The sequence below is a fragment of the Helianthus annuus genome, chromosome 13, assembly GCF_002127325.2.
Source record: "Helianthus annuus cultivar XRQ/B chromosome 13, HanXRQr2.0-SUNRISE, whole genome shotgun sequence".
In the NCBI taxonomy this organism is placed as follows: domain Eukaryota; kingdom Viridiplantae; phylum Streptophyta; class Magnoliopsida; order Asterales; family Asteraceae; genus Helianthus; species Helianthus annuus.
The window spans coordinates 165,429,703-165,451,559 of NC_035445.2; the positions used below are offsets into that span (position 1 = coordinate 165,429,703).

At 36.3% G+C, this 21,857-nt stretch overlaps 2 protein-coding genes across 2 annotated transcripts; both read left to right on the forward strand.

Annotated features, from left to right (window-relative positions):
* Positions 1–2,590: 2,590 nt before the first annotated feature.
* Positions 2,591–4,345, forward strand: LOC110900300 (putative disease resistance RPP13-like protein 1). The gene has a single exon (XM_022147198.2). It carries the CDS (start codon positions 2,609–2,611, stop codon positions 4,343–4,345), a length of 1,737 nt encoding a protein of 578 aa, XP_022002890.1. The 5' UTR covers positions 2,591–2,608.
* Positions 4,346–17,703: 13,358 nt separating this feature from the next.
* On the forward strand, positions 17,704–21,609 carry LOC110900299 (putative disease resistance RPP13-like protein 1). Its single transcript, XM_022147197.2, has one exon. The coding sequence runs from the start codon at positions 17,704–17,706 to the stop codon at positions 21,607–21,609; it is 3,906 nt and encodes a 1,301-aa protein (XP_022002889.2).
* The last annotated feature ends 248 nt before the right edge of the window (positions 21,610–21,857 follow it).

Below are 21,857 nucleotides of genomic sequence, written 5' to 3' on the forward strand. Positions count from 1 at the left end.
GGGTGTATCTGGGTTTGGGTTTCGGGTACATGTATTGACGTCAAAATGTATACGCTATTCATACCTTACTAGTCGCACCGAGATTGGTTATGGATATAAAATGTTGAGGACAAAATAACAGGTTCCAGGTTTTTTTTCTTGGGTCCGGGGTTCCGAGTAAGATGTTTATGTGCACCTTTATGTCCCAATTTGTGCACCACTAGAGGTGGGCAAAAAAAAAAAAAAAAAAAAAAACGATTAACCGAAGCCATATATTAACCAAAACTGGAACCGCTTATGGTTATTAACTGCTAGAACATTAACTAGTTAGTGGTTGACTTTAACCATCGTTTAATAATTGGTTATAGATATTTAGTATGGAAACCAGTTATTAATTATACCTCAGTGACTTGGTGGGCCAGTAGGAAGCCCACTTATTCTCTTAGTTAGGGTAGTAGTATAGCTTAGACCGTGAGGTATGGTGAGGCGTGGGTTGGAGGCATGGTGCGACACGTGGAGTATGGGGCACCCAAGACCAAAAGCCAATTTCAAAGGGGTATGGTGGGCCCTGGCTGGGGTGACGTGGCTAGTGCTCTTGGCCAATGAGGTTTCACCATGTCATGTGGGTAGCCCCGCCCCACGCCCGGGCTAAATCCCACGCCAATGGGGCCACGCCCAAACCCAAGCCCACCCAGGATGATGATTTGGGCGTTTCTCTTCAACCCACGCCCCATACCTCATAGTCTTACTAGTAAGCCCGCTATGATTCTCTGACAACACCTTCTCCCAATATAGCTTACTGGTAAGCCCAGGATCATTCCATTCTCTAATCTAAGTTTACTAAATGACTTATATTTTTTTTTGAACGGTAACTACATGATGTTATTAGGAAATTTAATGTAATACCATTCGTAGATTACTTTCAGAAACTAAATTAGAATAAATGACAGGCATGAGGTCTTTAATGAATGGGTAATATGAATATCAGGATTTATAATTATGATCAACAAGTTATAAAGTTGTATCTTAATATCGCAATAAATTTAACCTTATTATAAACCGGAAAAGATCAGTATATTAATATCACTAATCAGATTATCGTAAGTTAGGTTGTTAAGAATTATTAAATCATTTTGTAAGGATATTATAGAAGTATATGAATCCAATTGATAGAAGTATACGAATCCAATTGACATGTGAAAACGAGAATATATATTAGATTGGGAATCCATTACATTGAAAGATGTTGTTATAGAAAGTAGAAGTCACGTGCGTGTTTTCAAGTGGCAAATGAGATAAGGAGGTCATGGGTGAAGTGAAATTATGTTAGTGATTTCAAATAAGATGTTAGCATACGTACTGGGGCCTTATATGGCGTCCAATTCAAAGATAGCGCCCTCATAGCACCCCGTACACCGCGACGGGCGGCGTTATGGGGGAAAAATAGGGGCATGCGCCATATATTTCACGGCGTTATGTGCTTTCCTTTTCAACCATTGACCAATCAAAATAAAGAATGGTTTTTTATAATTAATTAATAAAACAAAAATTAATAATTAGGTGATGATGGGTAGGGGCTTTATGACTACGGGCTCTAGTGTTATAACGCCCCATAAAGCCCTTGTGTGACGTGGCACGACACGTGTCGCATAACGCCCCACAAGGGGCTTTATGACTACGGATGGCCTTAGAGTGAATGAATAAAAAAGGAACGAGCTAAACTGGTCGAAGACATCTAAAAAAATGTGCTTAACAATTTGATTGGTTTACATATTTAATAAAACGGATGACATGTCAACATTTTTAATTAAATTGACCCCATAAACAGATTAACCCGAACATGAATACAAACACGACTCGTTTATTAAACTAAAAATATACTGATTTCGTTGTAAAATATACCTTTACACTAATTTATGTAAAGGTTGATTTAAACACACCCCTCCTTATTAATTATATTTCCTCTTATGAAAGAAAAAGTATAGGTCCCACACAACTCTCACCCGTAAGTATGCGAGAGGAGAAGCGTATTTAATAATTAATAATTAGAGAGTGTATTTAGTAGCCCCAATTCTGTAAATGAGTGTCGGCAATTTGGCTTTTTTTTTTGAAAGGTGAATTTCTCAACAGACGGATCATTCACGCCAGAAATCCTGGCCCCGTCCCATTCTGTCCCGAGGACTATGTTGTCTTAACCGGATCCACGCCTCAGTAGAATGGGACATTTGGCTTTCCCCGAGAAAATTTCAGGCCCCCTGTCACTTAACAGAAGTTGCACCCTCCACACAAGCCGCCGCCTGTCGAGACTGACCGACTCGCTTGAGTAAATGCACCCTAGTAGAAAACTCGGGTTCCCTCAGGCTCGAACCGGAGTCCAAACCATCATTGGGTTGGGGGAAACCCCAATGCAATTTGGCTTTTAAATTCATAAGATGACATTAAACCATGAACAGGGGAGTTATTTCTGTCCACACATATCTTATCTCAACTCCTCTTCGTTGACTAAGACCATTGTTGACCAAGACCATTGGTTGATAAAACGATGACTTCATTCTTTGCATTCCACTCATATCTTATCCACACACCTCTCTTCAGACCAACTACTCTCATTCCCATTTCACTGTTAACAATGGCTGAAACTGTTGCTATTGAACTCGTCAAAGTGGTTGCTGAGAAGATGACTGATGAAGCCTTCAAGCGAATTGCTCGCTCTCAGGGAATTCACAGCGAGCTGAAGGAGTTGAAGAGCACATTGTCCAGAATCCAAGATCTGCTTCATGATGCCTCTCAGAAGGAAGTGAACAATAAAACTGTCAAGTCATGGCTGAATGGTCTCCAACATTTGGCTTACGATATCGATGACGTACTCGACGATGTGGCTACAGAAGATATGCATCGACGATGTAGTATTACCAAGAGGTTACAGGATCTAGAAAAACAAAATCCAGGTTTGGTTGTGATAGGTGAAAAGCCAAAAGTTATTACTAGTAGAAGAAATGAAACCTCTTTGCCAGATGGGTCTAGTGTGATTGGAAGAGAAGTTGAGAAAGAGAAATTGTTGAACAAGTTGTTAGTGGATGATGGGTCATCTAAGGAAAGTTTTAGCATAGTACCCATAGTTGGTATGGGTGGGGTTGGCAAGACCACTCTAGCTAGACTTTTGTATAATGATACTAAGGTGCAGACACACTTTGAACCGAAGATATGGGTTTGTGTTTCTGATGATTTTGATATATTTAAGATAAGTGATATCATCCTTCAATCTATGACTAAAGAAAGCAAGGAATATAAAGATTTAAATCAGCTGCAAATGGCTCTCATAGAGAAATTAAAGAACAAACGATTTCTACTAGTACTTGATGATGTGTGGCATGAAAATGATGACGACTGGGAAAACCTAGTGCGCCCATTTCGTTCATGTGCCCCTGGAAGTAGGATCATCGTGACAACTCGCAAAGAAGAATTGCTCAAAAAGCTACGTTTTGGTCATCTAGACTGTCTTAAGAGTTTGTCACATGAAGATGGTCTATCTTTATTTGCTCTACATGCTTTAGGCGTTGAGAACTTCAATTCACACACGACACTTAAACCATATGGTGAAGGTATTGTGAAAAAGTGTGCTGGTTTGCCTTTGGCTTTGAAGGCAATTGGAAGGCTATTGGGAACAAGAACAAATGTAGAAGACTGGGAAGACGTGTTGAACAGTGAGATATGGAATTTAGAAAATAGTGATAAGATTGTTCCGGCTCTTAGGCTTAGCTACCAAGATCTTTCTGCAGATTTGAAACAGTTGTTTGCATACTGCTCCTTGTTCCCAAAGGACTATTTGTTTGACAAGGAAGAGTTGGTATTATTGTGGATGGCCGAAGGGTTTTTGAGCCCATCAAATGCAACCAAGTCACTAGAACGCTTAGGCCATGAATATTTTGAAATTTTGTTATCAAGGTCATTTTTCCAACATGCACCTAATGATAAATCATTGTTTATCATGCATGATCTGATGAATGACTTGGCTACGTTTGTTGTCGGAGAATTTTTTCTAAGGTTTGACAATCATATGAAAACAAGGACGGAAGATTTGGCAAAGTATCGGCATATGTCATTTACTCGTGAGAAGTATATAGGTTACCATAAGTTTGAGGCATTCAAAAGTGCCAAAAGCTTGAGAACACTTTTAGTAGTATCTCTCGGTGTGGATAAAGGTTGGGACAATTTTTACTTATCCTCTAAGATTTTGGTTGACATACTTCCAGAGTTAACATTGTTAAGAGTTCTTTCTTACAGTGCAAACACGGTAGTGTTGATGACGAATCTGCCGGAATATTCTTTTTTCAGAAGTGGCTCTGATACCACTTTGTTGATTTAAATGATAATTTGCAGCGGAATTGCACGAAGATTTGGAATCCATATTGATTAAGAATATATAGGAAGTATTATTGATGGACAATATCTTGTGTGATAATGTCTTGGTGCCGGTAAATGTTCCCGGCAAGTTCATATATATACAATACACACGACGGTTGAAGGGTGGTTAGTTTTGGAGGGAATAACCGCCATTTGAAACGGTGGCTCTCCAAACCAACATAACCGTTCGAATATACATAATTATTACACACTTCTAAGCTTAAGTTTAATATACTAATTACATACATAACATATAATTAAGTTTATAACATCATCAATGGTAACTTATAAGTGATGAAGAATTAATGGAATTTGCCTCTGATGGCAAGTTACGACCGATGAAGAAGAGATGCCACATGCCAGCCTATCATTAGACGAAGACGATTGGTTGAAATACAACAAGAGTGGAAATACAACAACCCGCATGATTGTCTAATTCCTATTCCTGTTGGAATGTTCAAATTCTTATTTCAATTTAATCACATTTCATGAAACGAAAACTACCTAAAAGTCCCAAGGGTAGTCAATCTGAAAAATTTAAGGTCAATCTTAGTTCAATTGACAAAATCCGTCGCTTGTTTCTTAATCCATAATTTAAGTGGTTAAGTGTGTCTGATTTGCAAAAACCTTAGCCAACTAAAAGTCAATTTTAGTCAATTTTGGTGAAGTTGTTGGTCAGTTAAGTGGTTTTGATTGACAACCCTTTAGATGTTCATGCAACTACTTATTACAACCACGTGATTGTCCAAAGGAAAAATCAAATTCGTTTTCTTATTTTTTAATCTCCAAAAGGCATGAAAAAGTTTAAAAAAAATGTCATTTTCGTAATTATTTTATCCATAATTACCCTATAGGATTAAAATTACCCTATAAGATCAAAATTACCCTACAAGATTATTTGTAAAGTAATGATACTCTACAAAATCACCCTACAAGGTTATTTTACAAAATTACCCTATAAGACCATTTGTAAGGTAATTTTAATAATTACTCTACGAGTAAATAATTACGAAAATGACATAGTGTTTTTTACCTTTCATTCCTTTCATACAAAAACGTACGATAAGCTTATTTGTATTTGATCTTTTGCCCAAATATTATAATAGGGGAATGTTCATTTGAGAAGAAAATTTAATTGAGAAGAAAAAGAAGAAAGGGTACAATTGTAAAACATTAAATACTTTTTCATTTATCTCATTTATTATCATCTTTGACTAATTATTAGTCATAAAAACTATCATCCTTCACACTAATGATTTTTGACTACACACATTAAAAGTTAGCCTATACCTTTCGAAATTTACCCTACACATGTTGAAATTTATCCTACACGACCCGTAATTTATCATATACACATTGTAATTTATCCTACATTCTAAATTATTTTATTTTTTTTGAAAAAATATATATTATGAAAATAAGTTACAAATTTTAATTTAGTTAGCTATTACAGAAGAATACTACTAATTAATGATCTTTGTAGGTTTATCATATTACCCTTATAGTAACATTAAATACTTATATTAAATTAAGTAAAATAAAGGATTCTTATTAGTTGAAATTTTTTTTTTCTTAAAAAAAAATTCTTCTCATTTAAACTTTCCATTATTATAATAGTGCACAACTTTTAATGGCTACTTACTCCACTAATGGCTTCCAGCAAGAATGTGCACCAACAACATATAAAAAGATTAAAAGATTGACCATAACAATTGCAGCAATCACTATAGTACAGTTAAGCTAAATATTACGAAACAACAAGATTTAAGAGGTTGGCTAGTTTTTTTTATCTTTATTCAAGGAGTTTTAGATAAAACGGAACCCAAATTAAAGCGTTTACGTATGTCTAAAGCGGGTTCGGATAAGGGTTTGAACCCAAATTATGGGGGAAAGTTTTAAAAGTGGTAAATTTGAAGTTAGGTCAAGTTCGGTGCAAAAATTGTGAACTTCTGGCAAAATTCTGTGCAGGGGGTAAAGCTGCCAGTTTCAAAAACTTGCTGGAAACTGACCTTCGCGCCACGCGAAGGAGCATGTGTGTCCTGTTGTATTCGCAGTGTAACCAGGGGCGGAACCAATGTAGAATGATCCGTAGCACTGGCTACAGCTCAACCCCGTATTCGTATTCGCAGTGTAATTTTTTTTCCGGTTTCATACATAACATACCCAAAAACATATACGAGAATACCCCTAAGAGAAAATTATGAAACTTGATATTATTCATTAAGCCCAAAACCTGTTTAGTAACAAAGCCCAAATCAAATAAGTAGTTCTATGATAATTAAACCCAAATTGTAATAACTAATAAAGCCCATATAATAGAATAAGTGATCTTGCGCGTCTTATGGTTGAAATGGGAACACATAGTTCTCTTTTGGTTTATCGGGTAGTGAAGTTAGCTTTGGTTTTACTGGTTGCAACCGCAACCGTTGAAAGATGTTTTCGAAATTGAAGATTATCAAGACGGATTTAAGCAATCGAATGGGTCCGAAATTTTTGAACAATGTCATGTTTGTGCGGTCGAAAAGCATTTTTTTTCATAAAGTAAAAGACGAGGATGTGATGGAACGATTTCAAGCTATGATAAAAAGAAGACCAAATCTATTAGGTATTTGTTTACTTTATTTATTTATTGTCTTTTTTTAACATTGTATGATTGTACGGTAAAACTTTTTTTTGATACCCCTAATTTAGTGGGCTAGTTCCATCACTAGTAACAACCCGTTGCAACGGGTAATCAATTTTAATATCCTTTGTCCTTTGAGTAGGCCTGTGTTGATTCAACACTTTTTATCCTTGTCTTTGAAGGTTATATATAACTAAAACACTAATGATCAGACCGCTAGGGTGTAAGTAAATATGTTCAATAAAATGAATATTTGAAATGGAAATATCCGGTGGCTCTTCTGGCTAAGTGGGGATGACGATACAAAACGGAAAAAAACAATCTATGGAAAAGGGTTATCGACGCTCTATACTCGACGAGGGTGGGATGGGAATGCATTCGATTTAAAAAATCTCTCAAAGGTGTATGGAATAACATAGCTAGAATTTTCTCTAATATCAAGATTGGAGGGCTCCCGCTTAGAAAATTTATAAAAGGAGAGGTTTGTAACGGAGAAGACGTGGCTTTTTGGTTAGACCCGTGGATATGCAACGAACCACTCAAAAACAGATTCCCAGACCTGTTCATGTTGGAATGGGAGAAAAAATGCAGGGTGGCGGACAAGATTTCGATTCAAGGAATCGGGCATGTGACTGTTTGGCGCTGGAAATCGGGTTTTAACAGCCCGGAGCTGTTGTCCAGCCTCGGCCAACTTGTTTCGCTGCTTAATGAGGTTCAGATCTCGGCTGGTTGTGACAGGTGGAAATGGCTCGGAACTTCGGACGGGATTTTCACAGTCAAAGCGGTTAAACATCTTCTCAGGTCCGAAATGTCGCAGGATACTGGTTTCATTCTAGATTGGTGTAGATGGGTTCCCGCAAAATGTAACATTGTAGGATCGTTTGCACGACCAAACGAGTCGTTTAGAAGAGATCTCGTCCGATACGAAAGGCGGAAATAGACGTATTGGAGTTGTTTCAGCTGATTTGCACACAGAATCACTTTAATTGTCTCTTGTATTGATAACAGATCGTTTTACAATGCTGGAGACACTTCGGCAGAGCTTCGCTACCGGAATCGAAACGTTACAAATGAAATCACTAAGGCACGTATTTATAGGCATCTCATTACGCACGAGATGGCTCACACGATATGGAATTTCCATTTCGTGCGAAATGGACTTATTATTTCGTGTGAGATGAACTTATCATTTCATGCGAAATGCCTTTTCCATTTCGTGTGAAATGACCTTTTCAACATGTTTCTCGTTTTTCTCGTATATCGTGCCCTGATCTATCTAATCTAATACAAGACTCGATACAAGACGAAGTCGACAGACATATGCACCAACAGACTCCCCCTTGGATGTTGATGAAGTCTTCGGTGTCGAGTCTTCGGTATGTCAAATCTTCAGTCTTTATCAGTCTTCTCGCTCTCTCCAAAATATTCTCCGTTGTAAGAATCCTCAATCAATCTCTTTCTCTTCTTCTCTTTCTCTTCTTGAATCTCAATCTGACTCTATCTTCTCTTGATCAGATCTCTTGATTCCTTAAGTTCTTCAGCATCAGCAGCTCGCTTGGATCACAAGATTCGAACCTGGCTCTTTACCATTCAAACTCCCTCTTGAATGCTGATCACAGATCCAGGATCAGAAACTGGCTCTTGCATCTTCAGACTCCCCTTTGCTAGCAGACTCCCCCTTAAGTTGTTTCGGGATCGCAATCTGACATAGCTTTTCGTTCAAAGATAGTGACCTGGCTCACACTCTGCTCAGGTTTAGACACGGGGACCTGCACAAATCTCTTCCTAACAATAAGATTCCCAATAGTTAAGATTTAACAAATTTAGAATCCCTGCTTAACCTCTTGTATATGAAACATTCAATTTTGAACCATTTAATCATTTCAAAACCTTTTCTCATTTCAAACAGACTTCCCCTCACCTGTTGTTCATCATGTTTAGCACTCGGAATTTTGAAAATCAGCTCTTTAATCATCAGTTGTCAAAAATCTTTTTGATTTTTTTTTTCAAAATTTTATGCTAAAACACACTGAAAATCTTTTTGGAATTTTGATTTTAGAGAAATGCAGTAAAGAAATATTTACAGACAATATTTTTGTAAGTTTGTGTAAGAGGATCATATCAGTTATTGAGACAAATCACCAACATTGTTAAGCTTTAAACATTTTAAGTTCTAAACGATTCACTTAGATTGTCAGTATACTGATCCACTTAAATTTTTACACAAAGTTCAACTGTTTCGAGATACGAGATTAGTTTTTAGGCACTTAAACTTATTCTGTACCACCTCAGAATATACTCCCGTATCCAGACTTCTATACTCAGTCTTACAGGTGAGTGTACACTAATGATATCTGTAAATGGGTAATGCGAGACCATGAGAGCTCAGGTTAGAACTTCCGTTCAGTCAGAGAGATGATGGCACGACTTTAGGTGTGTCCCGTTTGGGGATCTTTTCTTCAACAGCACATGATTAGCATTTTTCAATGTTTCATCATTTTTTATGCTGAGGGTGGGCTTTAGGATTAAAGCAGTGAGAGCATTATACGAGGACTAGGCTATTGCTTCCGCAAAATCAGAAGTGCAGGTATAATACCCCAGATATCATCACGCACAAAGACCTAGTATGTCAGAAAAAGAAAATCTTTCAAACAAGATTTCGGGGGTTACCCATATATCCGAGAGATGTTCCCCACGAAATAAGTAAGTTATGATTTTTAGGTTTATATCTCGAAAACAATCTATTGAATGTATAAAAACCTACCGGCATATCATCAGTGAGATCGTTTATCACGTTTGACTTTCCAAATCTTTAGCGTGTTGTGATAGTCCACTGATGTCCTATCATTTCCTCTTTTTTCACAACAAAACTCATTTTTCATTTTTCAATGTTTTTGGCTTTTTAGATTTTTTCATGTTTTTGGATTTTTCAAATTTTCTAATGTTTTTGGATTTTCTGAAAATTTCTTACTCCCCCTAAAATTCAAAACCTTTTAAAGAAAATTTGAAAACAAACTGTACAAATAAAGTGACAACCTGATGAAAATCACTTCAATTCGCCATCCACTTGGCATAAACAATCAGAACTCCCCCTGACAACAAACTATTTTCCCATAATGATTTCAAAACACTTAAGTTTGTTTTAATTAAAATGGTTTTTCCAAAAAATTAGTTTTGTCGAAATTCACAAACCACTTATAGGTTAGGGGATACATTCATCACAATGTTTTTCAATTACTTTTATGAAAGTTAAATCAAGTTCAACTAAATGACCTTGATTAACCACTTGTAGGAACAAACACCTGTATGTTCACTTCAACAATACCACTGTAAGTTTAAATATGACAGTTTTAAGATTTACCACATGTAAGTTTTTCAAACAAATATATTCAAGAATGATGCCGATTCCTGCTCCACGATTACCAACTTGGGAGCTCCAGCAAGTCCATATTTTTAGTCATGATAGGTTCTATCCCAGTTACTAACCTGGGATGACCCATCTTCATCTAGTTTCTTCGTTTTCAATTCATAAAATTCCTTTACTCCTTTGACCTTCCTGTCAATCATTTTTCCAAAAATATTTTGAACTGTGGAGTTAAAGGCTTTTTCAACATCAAATTCTTTCTTTTCAGAAAAGAATTGATTTGAAATTTCAACTTTTACAATTTTTGATTTTAAATTTTCAGCTCGCAATGGTGGAAAGTTTGCGTCATAGGCACTGAATTTTCACTTTTCACTTTAACTTGTGGCTCCTCTGACTTTGACGAGTCAGATTCATCGCCACAAGTTGAAGTGAAAAGTAAATAAATTTATACGATTATCAATGCTTGGAGAATGTAAGACCCTTAGTCTATTTATACGATTATCAAATAAATTTCGATTATAACAGTGTGTTTAAGATTAAACATACACTTAAAAATGCGAGTTTATTAAATCATTTTACTAAATAAAACATTTTAACATTTTATAATTTAATTCGCCGTTTAAATCGTGACGACGAAACTATTCACGGAAGCTTTGTTCGTTATGTGTTCGGTTCTTCGCTGAGCTTGATCGTCTTTCGGTAACTCGATTAGTACCTACATTTCATAAAACATGAAATGAGTTAGTCATATAGCGTTTAAAACTAGTTTAAACAGGTTCGTAATGTCAAAAGAATGAACCAGAAACAACTTTCAGGAAGTGTAACCCGCCGCGTGCCGCGACGGGATTGAACATAGGTGTCGCGTGCCGCGACCACTAGACGGGTACTCCGTCACGCAGCGCGATGGTCCAAATTCAACAGCAGGTTTGGTTTCAAAGACCTGCACTTTTCAGCCAAACCATCTTTTACGAAAACGAGCACAACTTGCTCGTTTTTGATCCGTTTTACGATCCGTTCTTCCTACGTCATCGTAAATTAATTATCCACAACATGGAGTTAAAATCCGACATCCGGATTAAATAAATTTAAGACCTTTAAGCCTTCGGCTTATTATCTTTTTATCAAATTTTGACCCGTTCATGTATTAATCAAACAAACCTGCTTGTTTGATTCCAATTTCTTATTACCTTATATTTCCTATCTTGGCTACCATACTAGGTTCAATTCACGAGTTTATGTACCTTCTTAAACCCGTTTTTACTTAAATGCTTATTTGACCCGTTAAGGGTAATTAAGCACTTTTTCCACTTAATTTATGCTAGTTTATTTCTAGCATTTTATTTCCACTTTATTTATCAAATGATCTTCCACCACAACTATAATTGGGGTGGATTTGACGTGGCAATTATTATATTCCGAGTTTTACCCCTCGGATCATTACCATACGACAAAAGACTCTTATAGAGTCAAATGACTAAAGACTTACATTTTTCGCTTTTTATACTTATTCTAAGTATTTATTTAATCATAAAACTCGTTTCCGAACCACCTTTAAGGGTCGTTCGCTCGAATTAGCTTACAAGGGAATTTTGGTCAATTTTCATCTTTCTTTTACGACGAAGGACTTTATAATACTTGTTTGACCCAAAAATCCGACCTTTTAACTATAATCTTGTTTAGAAACCAATATGTTTCTAAAACACCATAATCATAACTCAATTTATTCGGTTTACCTAAAAGATAACTGAATATCTATTTTTAATCTTGTCTAGCTCTTATAGAACCTCAAGTTCTACATGATGAGTTGAATCATTATACATACCTGGCTCAGATCAATATATTGACCCATTTCGATACCTTACCTTAATGGCCGTTAAGTAACAGCGATGTAAACATCCATGTGATATTTATTCCTATAACCATACGACTCGACAAACCATTAGTTGATATTGTCAAAGGGTGATAATTTCACCTTTTGACCCGTTTGGTCTAAATGACCGTATATCTTTGCGAGATGGATTTATTATAATCTCGTCTACATGACTCGCACCGGTTTACACCGTACGGTCAATTTACTTATAAACCATTTTCTTAACTCTTTTGAGCCATTATGACTTACGTCATAAAGTGTCTTTCAACACTAACGGTTCCAGTCAACGAGTGACCAATTTACCGTTTTACCCTTATTATTTGTATTTTGTTCCGAACCGCACATGTCGTGTCGGAACATCATAATTCAAACAAAACTTTATATTATTCATAACCTATAAAACCAATAGGTATTAAATAAAAGATGTAAGCTGTTACTTACCTCGCATCCAGATTATGTTTTCCTTTCATTTCTAATTCATTTGACCCGCTTCATTCCCAAGCTTCCACCTAGCTTGTTAAGTGTCAAACTATCATTGAAATTTGTAAGATGGTTAGATTAGTCATAATTATTCATGACTATTCCATCCTACAATCTTTATGTCGAAATTATCATTCGATCATATCATTGATCATTTTGACTTTAAAGAGTCAAACTACCTATTTGACAAAAGTAATTACACGATATAACTTAATTACTCGTTTTATTACTTTTTCATTATACGGTAAGCATCCTTATTAGGCTACCATTTTAACTACTTATTTAACCAAGTTCATGTACTCGAATTTCATCAATTTGACACAACTTAGTTCATTTTTAACACATAATGATATCTTACATCATTCAAAATGAATATATCATTGAGTTTTCATCTTATCATACTAAATTCACTACTTAGCAAGTTTGATTTTATACTCAAACACACACTTTGTTCAAGTATTTCTTCTAATCATAATTTTATCATCAAATTCATCATATGCTTAACACTCACTTATCTTAGTGTGGTAAATCGTCAAATCATTCAAATTATATCATCATATGTAAAATTTTCACTTAGGGTTTGGTTCCTAAGCATATATACATCATTATTTCAATCATAGCTTCAATAATTCATTCATAATTCGTGATTATGATGATTATCCAAAATTCACAACTTCACAAATCATCAAAATTTGACATACCTTATGATCTCCTAGCTTGGGTGATCATTAATTCACGTTTAACTGTGAATTTGAGCTTCGATTGAGCCTTCAATTTGATGATTTTGTTGTAACTTAGGGTTTGAACTCCCGGGGGAGTATTCTGGTCGAACAAAACACACACACATATGTGTGTTTTGTTTTAAACCTTGTTTTTATAATTTAATTTTCATGTTTATCCAAGTTTAGCCCCTTTTGTTTGGTTGGTTTATTAAGTAGGCCACAACCCACCTAATTACTAACAATATTTCCACTTATTAACTAGGTTAAACATTCCTAGTTAATTTAGTGGGCTCGGGGAATTTATAACTCAGTTTATTTTAAATCCCGTTAACTCGGGCTTCTATAAACCTTATTTTTTTAAGCTTTCTTTCAGCTTTAATTTAAAATTAAGCTTATTTATTTAAAAATCCTAATATTCACTGGGTTACTTTTACCATTACGGTAATTCAGTCTTTTAATATTAATACGGTTTGATTAACAAACCCGTTTTTGGGGTGTTACAAGTCTACCCCCCTAAAGAGGTTTCGTCCCCAAAACCTTTCTTACATAGTTCATTGAGTTTTTAAACTCGATGCATTTGACCTGAGTAATCTTTTAAGCATTACTCATACTTTAACCAATTGTTAGTATTGTCAGAAAAGTATGGTAATATCTTTTTGGTTACAAAACATATGTATCTCACATTACATAATGCAATTTGAAATAACGTAATCTCATTATTCCGACCAATTTTGTTAATTTAGCGATATCCATCGCAAAATCCAATTGACACCACAACTCCCCGTAGTCTAAAACTCTCATGGTTTTATCCGGGTATAAATTTAGTTAATATTATCGCTTAACAAGTAAGAATGTGTTCTAATTCAACTTTCTTAATAATAGTTTTATAGTTTCAAAGTGTCAACACACTGAAATAAAAATGAGAGGACCTGAAGTTAACAAGACAAAATATGGTTAGGTCTCTTTAACATGCTAAAACTAGAAGAGTGCCCATGCGATGCGGCAGGAAACAAATACACTGTAAGGATGTGCATGGTTTGATTGGTTCAATTCCTCAACCGAACCTAAAATTGAAGTAATTAATTAATTGGCTTTGTTAATCAATTTGTTTTTAGTTAACTAGTTTAGTTTATTACGTTAGATTGACGGTTTTTAGTTTGTTTCGTTTAATTTCGTTTAATAGTCAAAACCAAACTTGGGCTAAAACTTTAGTTCAGAAATAATTGAAGTTGAGCTATAAATACATGAAATGAAGGTGTAAATAAATGGAATGGAAATATAAATATATGAAATGAAGGTATAAAATATGAACCGGAGGTATAAAACATAGAATTGTATAGAAATATGAATTGTTCGGTTTGGTTTCCTCTGTTTTCGGCCTGTTCTGGCATGATTGGGTATTGAGAAAGGAACCGGGTAGGGTTCGGGTTCGGGTGTTAAGGAGAAAGACCATACCCTACGTACCCGGGTAGGGTATGATCGGGTTCGGGTATAACCGGGTATGAGTTTAGGTATTAATACCCGGTTTCAAGGGCTACAGGCCTACGGAGGTACGTGTTTATCATGATATTCGTAGACGAGTTTTTTTTTTCACTTAACAGGTACGTGAATTTCCGATTACAATTTGACTCAAATTAATTATGACCTATATATTTTGCCACCTCGAAGACCATGCGTAGTGGTAAGGGTGAATAATGACCCATCCATGAGCGATTTCCACCACGTGTCATCCTAGTCAACAAATGGGCGTTTTTCACAAATGGCATAGTGGTGATAATGCCCAATAATGCCCCCATCAATCATTAAACAATTAATAAATTTTTTTAATTAAAACTAATAAAATTCATTAAATAAAAACATTGCATTCTTAAAAAAAATAAAAATCCGAAATAAGAAAAAAAAATTTTAAATCCTAAAAAAATAAAAAAACCGAAACAAATAAATAAAAAACTATTAAGCTAGAGTCCGTATTTTTGACGGATTTGTTGCAGAGACATTTGGGCTAGGATCAACGTGTCGCCGGTGAGATGGTCGATGGGTTTAAACAAAAATTCAATATCTTTCTCCATTTGTCACGATTCTTGTATCGCTATAAACTTTTTGTTTTCCGTGTTTCTTTCCTCCATAGTTTGTAAACGCCTATGACCGAGATCTCGAATGTCCAGGCGTCGATTCATCTCTTCGAAATCTTGCTTCAGTATTTCGGGATTAGAAGAAGAGGACTCCACTTTTTTCCCTTATTTTTTGCACTTTTTCTACCTGGCGGTTGCTCCAACTCCAAATCCTCGTTGACGTCTAAAATAATATTTAAATCGACGTTATGAGCATCTGTGGTGGGTGTGGACCGCTTTGATTTACGTCTACCACTAGACGTCATCGTCGGTATGTTTGACCATTTGGGACTTCCTCGTAAAAGCTCCCAACATCTTAAATACGTGAAACTGCATTTCATAGCATTGTATTCTTCCAACGCTCTTGTTATAATATTACCATCGTTTTGGCCGCCTCCCCAGTTGTCCCGAGTGCGTTGGAAGACCTCTTGAAACTAATGACATTTAAAGTTGATATCGGTCCATTTGCTCGAAATAGAATCTTTATCTCGATACTCATCTTTCCTCGTTACTTTAAAGAACGTTTCACGAATTTTTTGCCATGTTTGATAATTTGCTACAAAGAAATAGAAAAATTATAATGTTATATTTTACAAAAAAAATACATGGGCCGAATGGACCGAATTATGTAAAATAGTAACTTTTTAAAACACTTACCAACATCGGGGGCCTCCGATATATCTAGCCACGCACGTGCCAACGCATACTCCTCGTCTTTCGTCCATTCTTGGTAGTTTCTTTTTCGAAGAGGAGCGGTTGGATCTTTCCTTTTTGTGAGACCTTTTCCCACGTTTGGATCTCCCGACAACGGGCTCGGGTTGTGTCTCCGGTACCGTTTCTATCTCCGGATCGGTATCTTGAGTAGACGGTTGTGAATCGCCCATGGTTGCAAAGATTTGCGGAACTTGAAAGAATGGTTGGGAACCGCCCAATGCTAGTATTTGGGCGTACGCAAATACATTAGGATCCATGTCTTGTAGGTTGAAGTTCGGTTGCGGTTGCGTGGTGTTCGGCCAATATGTATTGGAGTTACCGGGTCTCGACGGCACACCGAATGGGGGTCGGAAGGGATTCATGCTTGTGGGTGAAAAGTGGAGAAGGTTTTTAAAATATAGAGAATGTGGGTGAAAAGTGGGAATTATATAGGGTAAAAGTTGAAATAAAAAAAAATTAATACATTGACCGTTTACCAACGGTATGATTTCAAAACGTGTGCGGGGCTGAGCGTTTTTAAAACAACGCTATTCAAAAATTTTGTTCAAAAAACGCCCCGGGGCGGTGGGTTCGACGTGCTTGGGCGTTGTTTAATAAAAAACGCCCCAAAATGAGACGACTACTCATGGTCTAATAGAGTAAAAAGTTGATATATCCAATTTTATCAATAGATAAACGTTGTTTAAGCAACATATGATGCGTACTCAAAAGGGTTTCTACTTGTGTTGGTTGATAGTTCACCAAATATGTTTCAAAAAGATTAAAAAAAAAACAATTTTGTTACTGCCAAAATGCAATTAAACTTTATATATTATCCTCAACTCTAAATGGTAGATGTAGTAAAACGGGCGTGTCCAAACAAGTTAATTTTTTGAACGACCCGGAATGACCGGGTCAAAAAGGGCCATCTAGACTTGGTTAAACACAACTCATAAGCAGAATATATGGTATTGTTTTTAAAAAGAATTCCCAATGATATTCATGCCATAACTGAGAACCTTCAATATACAATATGAGGGACATGTTAACCTCTAAAACTAAGGAATTCTTTACTTAACTTTAGGAACAATCCATTATATGCTCCTACCATATACACCCACACGATTATCTTTGACAAAAATGAAAATTCGTTTGCTTATTCAATTCCAATGGATATTAATAAAAGATAAAAATACACTTTTGTACAATAAAGGATGCCAGCTAAATAGCTAATCCTACAAGTTATTCCTTTATGATAAAGTTATTAGAGAATAACTTTAACAATGCAGAAAGCACTATCAACACCAATAGAATGACTTGTTACTATCCCACAAGTTATGCTCTAATGATAAAGTTATTTTTTGTACTATAAATCAAACATCTATTGCAGCTGTTGTTTCTATGCACAATCATTTCATTCAAATCTCTGATCCAAGTTAAAGTAATTGCAATAGACAATGGCTGAAACTGTTGCTATTGAACTCGTCAAAGTCGTTTTTCAGAAGCTGACTGATGAAGCCATGAAGCGAATTGCTCGCTCTCAGGGAATTCACAACGAGCTGAAGGAATTGAGGAGTACATTGTCGCATATACAAGATTTGCTTAATGATGCCTCTGAGAAGGAAGTGACAGATAAATCTGTCAAAAGATGGCTGAATGGTCTCCAACATTTGGCTTATGACATCGATGATGTACTTGACGATTTGGCTACCGAAGCTATGCACCGTGAGCTGACCCTGGAATCAGGAGCAGTTATCTGCAGCAAGGTAAGAAAGCTCATCCCCACATGCTGCACAAAGTTCTCACTAAGTCATAGGTTGTCTGCTAAGTTAGATAGTATTACCACCGAATTACAACTCTTAGAAAAACAAAAAAATGATCTAGGTTTGATTAAGAAAGATGAAAAGCCAAAAAATACTAGTAGAAGAAATGAAACCTCTTTGCCAGAGCCTGATGTTATTGGAAGAGAAGTTGAGAAAAAGAAATTTATGAAGATGTTGTTAGAAGATGATGGGTCATCTAAGGAAAACTTTAGTATCTTACCCATAGTTGGTATGGGTGGGGTTGGTAAGACCACTCTAGCTAGACTTTTGTATAACGATACAAAGGTGCAGGCTCACTTTGAGCTCAAGGTATGGGTTTATGTTTCTAGAGAGTTTGATATTTTTAAGATAAGCGATACCATCCTTCAATATGTGACTAGGGAAAACAATGATGAACAAAAGGATGAAAACAAGGATAAAAATAAGGAATCTAAAGACTTAAATCAGGTTCAGTTGGCTCTTCTAGAGAAATTTAAGGAAAAACGATTCCTAGTAGTAGTTGATGATGTGTGGAATGAAAACTATGACGATTGGGAACATCTAGTGCGCCCATTTCGTGCAGGTGCTCATGGAAGTAAGATAATCATGACAACTAGAAACGATCTATTGCTCAAAAAACTAGGTTTTCATCATCTAGATCGTCTCGAGCTTTTGTCGCAAGAAGATGCTTTTTCGTTGTTTGCTCTACATGTAGGTGTAGATAGCTTTGACTTACACCCAACACTAAAAGCATATGGGGAAGGTATTGTAAACAAGTGTGGTCATTTGCCTTTGGCTATAAAGGCAATTGGAAGGTTATTAAGGAGAAAGACAAATGTAGAAGACTGGGAGGATGTGTTGAATAGTGAGATATGGGATACAGAACATGGTAAAGACATCTATCCAGCTCTTAGGCTAAGCTACCATGACCTTTCTGCAGATTTGAAGCAGTTGTTTGCATACTGCTCCTTGTTCCCTAAAGGCTATTTGTTTAACAAGGAGGAGTTGGTCTTATTGTGGATGGCCGAAGGGTTTTTGAACCCATCAAATGCAACCAAGTCACCAGAACGATCTGGCCATGAATATTTTGAAATTCTGTTATCTAGGTCATTTTTTCAATATGCACCTAATGAGGAATTCTTGTTTATAATGCATGATTTGATGGTTGACTTGGCCACCTTTGTTGCCGGAGAATGTTTTCTAAGGTTTGACAATCATACGAAGACAAAGCCAGATAATTTGGAAAAGTATCGCCATATGTCATTTATTCGTGAAAACTATGTAGGTTATCATAAGTTTGAGGCATTCACAGGAGCCAAATGCTTGAGAACACTTTTAGCAGTATCTATTGATGTGGATCAGGGCTTTTATTTATCTAATAAAGTTTTGATTGACTTATTGCCTAGGTTATCATTGTTAAGGGTTCTTTCTTTGAGTCATTTTGCAATAAGTGAGGTACCAAATTCCATAGGTGGTTTGAAGCACTTGCGGTATCTTAATTTATCTGAAACTAGGATAAAAGAGTTACCGGAGAATGTTGGCAACCTTTATAACCTACAGACATTAATTGTTTCTGGGTGTGGGTGGTTAACTAAGCTGCCTACAAGCTTCTTAAAGCTTAAAAGGTTACGACATTTTGACATAAGGGATACTCCGTCTTTGCAGAAGCTGCCGTTGGGGATTGGTGAGTTGGAAAGCCTACAGACTCTCACCAAGATTATCATCGGACGAGATGATGGCATAGAAATAAAGGAGCTCAAGGGATTAAGGAATCTACATGGTGAAGTTTCCATTAAGGGGTTGCACAAAGTGCAAAGCGCAAGACACGCACGAGAGGCAAACTTATCTCTAAAAAAGATCACTCGATTAGAGCTGCAATGGGTTGATGTGTTTGGTTGTTCTCAAATAGGTACACTTGAAAAGCGGGTTCTCAATGAGCTGAAGCCTAATAGTGATTCTTTGGAAGAGCTTTCAATCATGTCATACAGGGGAACACTGTTTCCAAATTGGATTGGTGATCCCTCTTTTCATGAATTGGTTGATGTATCTATACGTGGTTGCAGAAAATGCACATCTCTACCCCCATTAGGGCTACTGCCTTCTCTTAAGAGGTTGTATATTGAAGGCATGGATGAGGTTAAAATCATAGGTCTAGAGTTAACTGGGAGTGATGTTAATGCCTTTCCTTCACTTGAAGTTCTAACATTCGCAGACATGTCTGGTTGGGAGGGGTGGTCAACTATAAATGAGGGTTTTGTTGCAGTGTTTCGGAGCCTTAAAGAGATACATATAAGAAGATGTCCGAAATTAATTAACGTCTCATTTCAAGCACTGCCTTCACTCAAGGTTCTTGAAATAGATAGATGTGGTGATGGTGTCTTGAGAAGTCTGGTTCAGGTAGCTTCATCAATCACTAAGTTGACAATAAGTTCTATCCAAGGGCTTACATATAAGGTGTGGAGAGGTGTTATAGGACATCTTAGGGAAGTTGAAGAACTAAGTATTGATAGATGTAATGAAATAAAATACTTATGGGAATCAGAAGCAAAGGCAAGTAAGCTTCTTGTGAATTTAAAGAAATTGAGATTAGTGAATTGTTCAGGTTTGGTAAGTTTAGGAGAGAAAGAGGACAGTTTTGGGAGCAACGCCCTATTATCTCTTAGATTGTTGGATGTAAGTTATTGTGGTAGCATAAAACATTTATGTTGTCTAAATAACCTTGTGAGTTTGAAAATTAGCTTAAGCAGATGTGATAAACTTCAGGTGGGAAGGATCAACAACACAAGCATGCCAAGGCTTGAAACCCTAAATATTAATAAATGGGAAAATCTAAGATCAATCAGTGAATTGAGTAACTCCACTCACCTCACCAGCCTGAGTATAGATTCTTGTCCACATATCGTGTCACTTGATGACCTTCAGCTATCAAACCTCACCAGTTTGTCAATTACTAAATGTAAAAGTCTGGTGTCATTATCTGAGCTATCAAACCTCACAAGTTTGTCAATTGTTGATTGTGAAAGTCTGGTGTCGTTACCTGAGCTATCGAATCTCACCTTGTTAAAAGATCTGGAAATCAGCAGGTGTCCGGGAATTGATGTTTCGGTTCATGGTGGGCTTTGGCCTCCCAAATTGTGTTCCCTTGAAATAGGGGGGTTGAAGAAGCCCATATCAGAGTGGGGGGATCTGAATTTTCCTCCTTCCCTTGTTCACCTAGAGTTATCTTCTGAACCCCAAGTGAGTGATTTTAGTCAATTGTCCCATCTTCTTCCTTCGTCACTCACTACATTTGTGATAAACTGGTTTCATGATTTGGAATCACTTTCAACGGGGCTCCAACACCTCACATCTCTTCAACATCTCAGTATTTGGAATTGCCCAAAGGCGAATGATCTACCAGAAACGTTGTTACCTTCACTTTTGAGTTTGAGAATATATGGTGATTGCCCAAAATTGGAAGAAAGGTGTAAAGGAAGAGGCTCCCACTACTGGCCCCTCATCTCTCATATCCCCTGCATCCAAATAACAGATTTCAGGTACATTTTTTCTAATACCCTCTAATTTCCATATGACAAACTAGTATTCTCAGTCTTCTACGTGTTTTTTTTTCTTTTTGTTGGATGAGGATTTTGTTGCTCAAAACCTAAAACTGAATTTTAGTGATAACAATAATTTATGTGTTGAAATCACTTTTCATGAGTTTAAACTACTATATAGCTACATATGGTGGAACTGATTTCATAATGCGTACTAATGTAGACTTTAGTGAGTTAAACTTGATGATAATAAATATTATTGTTATTGTTTTG